Genomic DNA, 10,854 nt, shown 5'->3' on the forward strand with positions numbered 1-10,854 from the left:
CCTTTTCACCCTCTGGAGACTGAAAATATTTTGCATGGGTCCCCAGATCCTCAAAAAGTTCTACAGCTGCACCATCGAGAACATCCTGACCGGTTGCATCACCACCTGGTATGGCAACTGCTCGGCATCTGACCGTAAGGCGCTACAGAGGGTATTGCATATGGCCCAGTACATCACTGGGGCCAAGCTTCCTGCAATCATGGACCTAAAGGCGGTGTCAGAGGAAAGCCAATAAAATTGTCAAAGACTCCAGTCACCTAAGTCATAGACTGTTTTTTCTGCTACCGCACGGCAAGCGGACACAGAGTGCCAAATCTAGGACCAAAAGGGCTCTTAACAGCTTCTAACCCCAGGCCATAACACTGCTGAACAATTAATCAAATGGCCACGAGACTATTACATTGACCCCTCCCCCCTATTTGTTTTGTACTCTGCTACTACTCACGGTTTATTATCTATGCATAGTCACTTCACCCCTACCTACATGTAAAAATTACCTCAACTAACCTGTACCTCAACTAACCTATATCGCCTCGTTACTGTTATGTTATTGTGTTACTTTTTACTTCAGCTTGTTTGGTAAATATTTTCTTAACTATTCTTGAACTGAACTGTTGGTTAAAGGGCTTGTAAGTAAGCATTTAACGGTAAGGTCAACACTTGTTATATTCGGCGCATGTGACAAATAAAGTTTGATTTGATTAAAGCTTGTTGGTGAAACCTAGCCAATTTAGCGGGTAATCTTTCAAGAATATAAATACATTTCAGTAAAAATTGAAGACCTTCCAACTTATTAAACACATTGTTTAGAATGAAATACCAGAAATGTCGTGCAGTGATTCCAAAGATATTGTACTGATGATGTTTATGTTGTGTAGAGTCAAGTGTGGTAAGACAATGTCAGGAATTAGCGGTGGGAGGTAAAAATCTCTAATAGGTGAAGCAATACTATAATTTTTAAATCAAACTAATAAATAAATAGTTCTACAAAAATAGCAGTTGAGTTAAATGTTTTATCATACTTGACAGAATGAATTTTCCAGACGTTATTTCAAGTCCAAACTGCCTACTGTCAGGATCGGGTCAGAATAATGTTGCCTAGGCTAATGCAGTTGGAAGTTGTTTTGAATTAATTGTTTTCTTGCATTATCCTTTTGTGACTAGGGGGCAGTATTTTCATTTTTGGGAAAAATAACGTTCCCGTAGTAAACGGGATATTTTGTCAGGACAAGATGCTAGAATATGCATATAATTGACAGCTTAGGATAGAAAAAAAATGTAAAAATATTGTCTGTGAGTATAACAGTCAGGATCGGGTCAGAATAATGTTGCCTAGACTAATGCAGTTGGAAGTTGTTTTGAATTAATTGTTTTCTTGCATTATTGTAAAGACAAAACAAATTATTTTAATACAGCAAATGTACAGTTAAAACACCTTTTCAATTAGCTTTTCATCCATTTTGTAAAACAATTTGACAATTTGACTTTACACATTTAATTTTAACATTCATAACAAATACCAATCAATTTACATAAAAAGTACAACTAAGTTCAAGTAACATAAGTTTTCTGCATTATGTTTCAACAGAAGATTGTGATTAAAACAAGCCTAAAATTACACTTAGTCAGTTATCTAAGTTATTTAAGCTTTGTAAGTTTTGACCCTTTTAAGTTCTCAGCTTCTGGAACTTTAAGGTCCACATTTGATGAACTGAAGTCGAGACTTCTGAGTGTATGAGATCTACGGTTTGACTCTTCCTTGTGCCGATTTTTCAGGCTCCCAGTTCCGTTTGGTACATCATCTTTGACATGTATGGGAAATACTTTGCAGTGATCAAATATTATTGATCTTCAGAAATTTTGGGGTTTGAACCATGAGTCAAATTTGTCATGGACATAACAATTTTAGACTGTTTTGGACTTTTTTTTATCTGTCGGTTTCACCAGCTGGTGCTTTCCTATGATGTTTATTGCCCTTGAGGTCAGTTCTTCTCTAATTAAAATATGGCTGTGAAACCACTAATCCACACTTTGGGGTGGGAGTTTAGGGACTGAGGCATTAATACTGGGAAAACTTGAGTCTATATCTGGTATTCTTGTATAACTACCCAGTTTAGAAGTCTTGTGTTTGGGAATTTAGAATTTCACTGTGAGGTCATCAAGGTTAAGGTCTGAACCTCTCAGATACACCAGACACTTGGTAATCAACTTTTGGCAAATCAATATCTGCAATGGGATAACTAGCTCTTCCTTTGACCTTCCTAGACTTCCCAACAGGCACATATATATGTACTCCACCTGGCATATCAAATATTTTATATGCGTTCCACCTGGGATATCAGATTTGCGTTTACTATGAGATGTCACTTTGTATTCTGGGCTTCTGGTATCAGCTTTGGGTATGCTCAGGCTGACATCTGGGTGACTAACTTTCAAGTCTGGTGCTTTTAGATTCACTATAGCCTTTGGAGGAGAAATGTAACTTGTTTTCATAAAGTCCATATCTGATACTGCCCTTCAATTGCGACTTCCAAACTGAGGCAATTTTAATGACGAACATTTATGTCTAAATCTGGACTACCAATCCTCATGTTTACTTTCAGGGTTGACAAGCTCAGGTCCAGTCCCTCAATGTCTCCATCTATTCCAGCATCTAGACCTTTCAGACCAGAAAGGCTGAATTTAGGCATTTTGAGGTGAGGCATTTTGAATTTCCAAGATGGTGAATCAATGTTTATATCTGGAGTGTCTAAATCTATGTTAGGGGCTTTTAAGTCATTTGCAGGTAGGTCCAGATCTGGTGAACCAATCCAACCTTCATCTTTGACAATTTAACCTAGGTCAGCACTGATGTCATGATCTGGTCCTTTTGGTGTAGACAACCAAGACATAGGCATTTTGAATGTAGGAGTGTTGATGTCAAAATCAGAGGCTTTGATGCTATCACTTGGCCTCTATATGGTTGGAACTCTGAATCTACCTGAGGGCATATCTGGAACATTGAGGTCTAGTTTTGGGCTTTTGTGATGACTCTTACTATAGTCTCAAATCTGGGGGACTGATTCCCCCTTTTAGCTTTGGGGCTGAAAGGTCAATATCAGGGAAGTCATAGCCAGGTTCATCTACATTTGGCCCAGATAGCCCAAAATCAGGCATCTTCAAATCCTGCATTTTTAGACCTGTTTTGGGATCTTTGAGGTTAGCTGTGGGGGCATTGATATCAATATCTGGGCCCTCTAAGTCTCCATCTATGTCAACATCTGGTCTCTTTAGGTCTCTAAATTTAAGCATTTTATATTTGGGCATTTTTAATTTCCCAGAGGGTTCATTGCTGTCAAGATCTGGGGCATTCACATCTAGTTCAGGGGCTTTGAGGTCAGCATCTGGTAAATTAATGTTTGGAACATCAATTCCCCGCTTAATGTTTGAAGCTTTGAGCCTCAAGTCTGGGGATTTTGACATTGTACCAGACAGCAAGAATGTGGGCTTTTTCAGTTTACCAGAGAGCCCATCGATGTCCAGATCAGGAGCATTAAGATCAACCTTTGGTTTCTTCAATGTAGGTACTTTGACTTTACCGGAAGGCATATTAAAGTTTACATCTGGTGCATTGATGTCTAGTTTTGGGCCTTTGAGGTCTCCATCTGGCAGATCCAAATCTGGGGGACTAATTCCCCATTTAAAATTGAGGGCTGAAAGGTCCAAGTCAGGCCCCTTAACTTTTGTTCCAGAGAAACCTAAATCTGGTGTCTTGAAAGTAGGCATTTTGAATTTTCCTGGTGGACTGTCAATATCAGCATCTGGAAGGTTTAGGTCTGCTTTGGGCCCCTTGAGTTTGGGAGATGACAAATTCAGGTCTGGTCCCTCTATATCCCCATCTATGTCAATACTTGGCCCATTCATTCCAAATTTAGGCATATTCAGATTGGGCATTTTGAATTTCCCTGTGGGTGAATCAATGTCAATATCTGGAGTGTTTACATCTAATTTAGGGGCTTTGAGGTCCATGTCTGGTAGATCCATATCAGGGGCATCAATCCCACCTTTAATCTTTGGCATTTTTAGATTGAACTTTTGTGATTTCGCACCTGCATTTATGTCTACATTTGGTCCTTTTGGCATAGTACCTGAATGCCCAAATTTGGGCATTTTCAGTTTACTAGAGGGAGTGTCAACATCAAAGTCTTGAGCATTGAGATCTAGTTTGGGCCCTTTGAGATGACCCTTAGGTAGTCTCAAATCTGGGGGATTGATGCCCCCTTTTAGCTTTGGGGCTGAGAGGTCAATATCAGGTAAGTCATAGTCAGGTTTGTCTACATTTGGCCCAGATAGCCCGAAACCAGGCATCTTCAAATCTGGCATTTTTAGACCTGTTTTGGGACCTTTGAGGTTAGCTGTGGGGGTATTGATATCAATATCTGGGCCCTCCAAGTTTCCATCAATGTCAACATCTGGTCCCTTTAGGCCTCTGAATTTAGACATTTTGAATTTGGGCATTTTGAATTTACCAGAGGGTGCACTGATGTCAAGATCCGGGGTATTCGCATCTATTCCGAGGCTTTTAGATCAGCATCTGGAAAATTCAGGTCTGGGGAATCAATTCCCCCTTTTATCGTTGGGGATTTGAGATTCAGTTTTGTGGATTTTGGCATTTTACCAGACAGCCCAAATCTGGGCATTTTCAGTTTACCAGAGGGGCCGTTAATGTCCAGATCAGGAGCATTCAGATCAACCTTTGGTTTCTTCAATGTAGGTACTTTGACTTTACCTGAGGGCACATTAAAGTTTACATCTGGTGCATTGAGGTCTAGTTTGGGGCCTTTGAGATCTGTCAGATTCAGATCTGGGGGACTAATTACTCCTTTAAACTTGGGGGCTGAAAGATCTAAGCCTGGAGTCTTTACCTCAAAGTCATGCACTTTAACCTTTGGTCCAGAGAAACCTGAATCTGGCATCTTGAAACTTGGCATTTTGAAATTCCCTGATGGACTTCCCAAATCAGCATTTGGAATGTTTAGATCTGCTTTGGGACCTTTGAGATTCATTGAGGGTGCTTCTATGTCCAATTTTGGTGCGGACAAGTTCAGGCCTGGCCCCTCTAGATCTCCATCTTTGTCAACATCAGGTCTTTTCGTGACAAATGTAGGCATCTTCATTTTGGGCATTTTGAATTTCCCTGTGGGTGAATCAATGTCAACATCTGGAGTGTTTACATCTAATTTAGGGGCTTTGAGGTCAATGTCTGGTAAATCCATGTCAGGGGCATCAATCCCACCTTTTAACTTTGGTGATTTCACACCTGCATTTATGTCTAGACCTCGTCCTTTTGGCAATGTGCCAAAGAGATTGAGATTTGGGCATTTTCAGTTTACCAGAGGGCCCATCGATGTCCAGATCAGAAGCATTCAGATCAACCTTTGGTTTATTCAATGTAGGTACTTTGACTTTACCTGAGGGCATATCTATGTCAAAATCTGGAGCATTGAGGTCTAATTTGGGGCCTTTGAGGTCTACATCTGGCAGATCTAAATCTGGGGGACTAATTCCCCCTTTAAACTTGGGGGCGGAAAGATCCAAGTCTGAAGTCTTTACCTCTAAGTCGGGCCCTTGAACATCTGGCCCCGAGAAGCCAAAGTCTGGCACCTTTAGACTTGGTATCTTTAATTTTCCAGATGGGCTACCAACATCCAAGTCTGGCCGTTTTAATTTGGAAGATAATAAGCTCAGATCTGGTCCATCCAAGTCTCTATCAATGCCAACATTTGGTCCTTTAGGGCCCGAAAGGCCGGATATAGGCATCTTAAACTTTGGCATTTAGAATTTTTCTGAGGGTGCGTTTATGTCAATATCTGGAGTGTTGACATCTAATTTAGGTGATTTTAGGTCGACTTTGGGTAAGTCCAAGTCAGGTGCATCAAATCCGCCTTTTATCTTGGGAGCTTTGAGAATTACTTTTGTTGTTTTTACATCATCATCATCAATTCCCAGATCTGTTCTTTTTAGGCCAGAGACGTCAAATGTGGGCATCTTCAGTTTACCAGAGGGGGCATCCACATCGAAATCAGGAGCTTTGAGTTCTGCATGTGGTTTCTTTAGTTTGAATTTACCTGAGGGTATATCAATATCTGGAGTACTGAGGTCAGGCAAACTGACGTCTGATAGACACATCTCAACCGCTGAGAGGTCCAGGTCTGGATTCCTAACTCTTGGTCCAGATATAGCAAAGTCAGCCATTCCAAGACTTGGTGTTTTGATCTTCCCAGATGGGATACCAATGTCTGAATCTGGCAATTCTAGATCTATTTTGGAACCTTTAAGGTCTACTGAAGGTAAATCTGAGATATTGACATCAGGATCAGCCCCTAAAGACCCATTCAAATGAGCTAGAGAGAGATCTGATGTACTCATGTTGGCATTAGGCAATGAAAGTTCTCCACCAGGAGCATCGAGAGTCACTGTAGAGTCTGTTCCTCTGACATTAGGCTTGGCCCAGAGAGGTCTCGGTTCCTTGCCTTTCACCTGTCCGTTAGGAGAGCCTCTTTCCCCAGAAGCTAGGGGAAAGGTTGTCCAGTAGGTTGTCCAGAGCTGTCCTCTTTCATGAACTTATTTTCTTTATTTTGGCATTGAGTCTGTTATAGGAATCCTTCAGCATCTGCAAAGAGAAAGCTATCCAATAACAATGGATATAATTGATCTAACAACCTTTTGAAAATGTACTTTATTTGTTATTCAGCTAATTCTGTTTAACTTTAAATGTATTCCACAAACCTCCTCTGGTGCTTTGACGCTGTCCAAGGTCCCCATACTCTTGCGCAAATTATTTTTTGTCAGAACTTGAACCTTCTCATCAAATCCATTATCATCCATCAGCTTCAGTATTTTCAACACATCGTCTTTCGAAAGTTGGTCAAAGTTGATCGTGGCACCCACAATTTCATCTCCTGAAAAAAATAACATTTCTCAAAGTGAAACACAGTTAAAGCATGTTGACTGAAAATGTCTAAATGTGGCCTTAAAAACAGCTATGTATTTTATTGATGCACAAAAGTCAGAGAAAAATCACAAAAGTGAAAGCTCAAGTTTTTTTATTTTTTTGGGGGGGGGAGCTTTGAGACTCAACAACATTTTTATACATTAAATAATAGACTCAAAAGTCATACCTTCCTTGAGCCCCTGATTGGCCAAGGAGCCATCGACAACACTGGAGACGACCAATCGTCCTTTCTCTGATTCCTCCAGCATCAGCCCCCCCAGAGGGCCTCCTCCCGCTGCGGACACCAGGCTAAAAGCAGACATACAAACATAGTTATAAGAAATGTGCAGACAGGCGTGTGGCCTCAGTGTTGGTCATGTTTCAATAACCCGATCATCAAATGCTGACAATGAACAATAAACGTACAAATACATGTTATTTACAATCATTTACAAATCTATAACACAATAACTTTTTAAAATAGATGTTTGAAATGGCATGCACTTCTAGAAAGTAATGCTGAGGCATAGGTGTTTTTCAAAAAGTCAGTTTCCTGTTGCTTAGCTTATTGTGTTGGAATATGCTTGTTATTACCATCATCATGGCTAATGGATGAATGATCTCACATACCATGATCCTTTATGAAAAGCTCTTCTGTCTAAACCTGTTGAGGAGGAAAGAATCACTTGAAAATAAGTGCTCAACTTGGTTTCACGCTATAATGATCAAAAGTAGTCTAAATACAGCATCATACTTTCATAGCCTTCAAGAGTATCAAATGCAAAGAAATTAGACAACAATGTCACAGCTCATTTTACCCCTTTGAACATAAAACACTATATCAGCTGAAACCATGACTAATGGGGAGCTATGGGGGATTGATAACCTGTTTACATATGCAAATTGGCAGATGGTTGACACCCAGGTAGCTGCCCATTTGAGGTATTCGAGGTATGGCCTTGGGACATGGAGTGAAACACAGGAACAAGTTTTTCCAGGGATATATATATATATATACACAGCGCACAATAGTCTGGTGTTTCCTTTTTAAAAGTAAACTCCGAAACGACCACACCCAACAGTTTCTATTATGAAAAGCTTGCCATGGCAGGGGCTCAAATAAAGCGATTTGAAAACAACCGCTTCAGGTATGTTCTTTCAGGTCCTGTAAGTGATTTGTGTCACATGCTTCGTGAGACTGCTGCTCTATGAACAATAATGTGTTCCACATTTATCATAATCATCATCATCATTAACTTCATCATCAAATACTGTACACCCAAAACATGAATATGTACAAATATGAATCACTCAGACTTATTAAACTATGTGTTTCAATATTCCCCTATTGCTTTTAAGTCAACCATAATGTTTTGAATGGAATAACTTTAATTCAGGAGCAGAGATTGAATAACTACAGGTAACAATAACTACAGGTAACTGCCAAAATAATGGAAACTCTTGAATAAATAAAGGATACAAGATATATTGATACAAAGTATGCTGGGCAGGCCATTAATTTGGCCATCATTTTGGCTACCATGGCTGCGCCCCCATCCACAGGGCATGAGTGGTCACTGAATGGTTTGATGAGCATGAAAACAATGTAAACCAAATGCCATGGAGTGGCACCTGAAACAGTATTTTACACCACCATCAACAAAACACAAAATTATGGAATTTCCCGTAGAAAACTGGTGTCGCATCCTTCCAACAGAGTTCCAGACACTTGTAGAATCTATGCCAAGGTGCATTGAAGCTTTTATGGCTCATGATGGCCCAACACTTATGTTGGTGTTTCCTTTATTTTGGCAGTTATCTGTATATGCCCTCAAAGAGTGGGCTGAGTGGACTGACAGTAAGCTAAAAGCTGCAAACATGGCAATTTATTGACATTTACTCTGTTCAAATAATTCATATTATTTGTCTTTAAAATAAACACATACAAGAACTCCCACATACATGTAATAGTGCTAGACATGCACAGAAACATATCGTTGGCATTGCTGATATGACTTTAGTTGTCCTTGATGTCCTTTGTTTGAAATGTATTATTATTATTATTTTTTGCATTGTTTGCTGTTTTCTTCTGTCTTTTCCTTTAAAAAAATCTTTAGTTCATTCTCTTGGTTGTTGTTGCATTGGGGGGGTTCTTGGGGGTGGGGAATGGAATTAATTGTATTTTTATTTATATTCCTGGGGGGACTGTGGGAGGGGTCTCAAATGGTTGATGGACAGCTATGGGGAACTGTGGGGGGGGATCTTGGAGGGTTCGTGTTCACGTTTTTTTGGCTTGGTGGTAGATCGGTCAACATGCCCTTGAGCAGGGCATTGACCCCGGATGCTTCTGTGTGTTGCTCTGAATGGGAATCTGTTGGATGACTGGTATGATGTAGTTGTTGAGCGGCTTCACTGCAAGTATATTGTGTGTTTCGAATATTCAATAAAAAAACAATTTTATTATTATTCTTTTTTTTAAAACATCATCTATGCCAATAGTTACTGTAGACATTTGCATTACAAACCTGCACATACTGTTGCAAACTTGACATACTCATCTAGCTGCGGCAGGTAGCCTAGTGGTTAGAGCGTTGGGCCAGTAACCAAAAGGTTGCTGGATTGAATCCCTGAGCTGACAAGAGTGTTGGAGAATGGTTGTAATTGAAAGTTTGCTGGATCAAATTCCCGAGCTGACATGGTAAACTAAACATCTGTTGTTCTGCCACTGAGCAAGGCTGTTAACCCACTGTTCCCCGGGTGCTGTGGATGTCAATTATGGCAGCCCCCTGCCCCTCCCTGATTCAGAGGGGTTGGGTTAAATGCAGAAGATGCATTCAGTTGTACAAGTGACCCTTACAATGACATCATTGTGGACTTTGTAAACACTAGCAATAAAACCTGGCACCATATAGTCTGGATGGAGTACTTCAGCAAAAGTTTCTAAATGTAAATTGACAATCAATCAAAATCTTACCTTAGGCTCCATTGGGTTGTTTTGACCATGCAGTTTGTAGTTACTCACCCCCTAGGAGTTTTACCACTGATGTGAGAAAGTTGAGTGTTAGCAGTCCATGGTGTTCCGTACTCCTGTAGGAGTGCCTACCCTGTGCCTCCCTCACTCAGTGAAAGCATACCCTCCCCAAAGCAGAAAAACTGGTTCCAGCTTCAGCATACCTTCCCCGTGCCTCAGTCGGCGAAAACATACCCTCCCCAAAGCAGACAAACTGGTTCCATCTTCGGCATCCCTTCCCAGCCACAAACTGTCACACACATTCTCCAGTCCAGGTAGGCAGGGTGATCACGGAAAACTGGCCTCTCAAGACTGGAACTGTGAGATGGAGAGTGCCCTGTTTTTCTCTATCAACACACCAAGACAGGTGGAAAAAAATATTTGTTGATATAACAAAAATGCAGAGGTGTGCCAAAGAGTTGTCTTGTTTCAAGGGAGGGGCAGCTAGGCGTTCATTCATGACTCATGGTAATTATAAGGCACAACAATGAAGGTGTGGCATGATTGAGAGATTAAGACTTGAATAGAACTGATTTATGAGACATAACATTCTTACTATGTAACCATACCTTTAAGGTGGGGCTCCTCCTCCTTCCAATTATCGTTAATGACAATTAAGTAATCGTACTGACATTCTGATCAACCCAAACTCAACAAAACAATAACATGGGATGTGTAAAACAGAAATATAACTAATGACTAATTATGACGATTATCATAATGTAAAACCAGTAGAGCCATTTTATTTTGAACATGTTACACCTTCATATTACTGTACATGAGAGTACTGACCTCAAGTGAAAACGCTGTATGTAAAGGCGATTCTCCCTGAGATGTTCTCTCTTACAGTGTATTACAAAACAGAAACATT

General features: G+C 40.3%; 1 protein-coding gene and 1 pseudogene across 3 annotated transcripts; both read right to left on the bottom strand.

Moving 5' to 3' along the window:
- Positions 1-999: 999 nt before the first annotated feature.
- On the bottom strand, positions 1,000-5,814 carry LOC149975714 (neuroblast differentiation-associated protein AHNAK-like; annotated as a pseudogene). Its single transcript, XR_016487715.1, has one exon. The product of XR_016487715.1 is annotated as a neuroblast differentiation-associated protein AHNAK-like (transcript).
- LOC110493615 (uncharacterized) lies at positions 1,381-10,343 on the bottom strand. 2 transcript variants are annotated; one of them, XR_016487716.1, is made up of 6 exons: positions 9,948-10,343; positions 7,604-7,637; positions 7,161-7,282; positions 6,769-6,941; positions 4,105-6,652; positions 1,381-4,050 (listed from the first exon to the last, which is right to left on the bottom strand). XR_016487716.1 is itself a non-coding variant. In XM_036949575.2 (5 exons), the coding sequence occupies exons 3-5, from the start codon at positions 7,240-7,242 to the stop codon at positions 6,596-6,598; spliced, it is 312 nt and encodes a 103-aa protein (XP_036805470.2). In that variant the 5' UTR covers positions 7,243-7,282; positions 7,604-7,637; positions 9,948-10,343; the 3' UTR covers positions 1,381-6,595. The 2 variants fall into 2 exon arrangements, 1 of the variants encoding a protein (XP_036805470.2); XM_036949575.2 differs by having other exon boundaries at positions 1,381-6,652.
- Between the last annotated feature and the right edge of the window lie 511 nt (positions 10,344-10,854).

The sequence above is a fragment of the Oncorhynchus mykiss genome, chromosome 17, assembly GCF_057628025.1.
Source record: "Oncorhynchus mykiss isolate SJ-2025 chromosome 17, ASM5762802v1, whole genome shotgun sequence".
In the NCBI taxonomy this organism is placed as follows: Eukaryota; Metazoa; Chordata; class Actinopteri; order Salmoniformes; family Salmonidae; genus Oncorhynchus; species Oncorhynchus mykiss.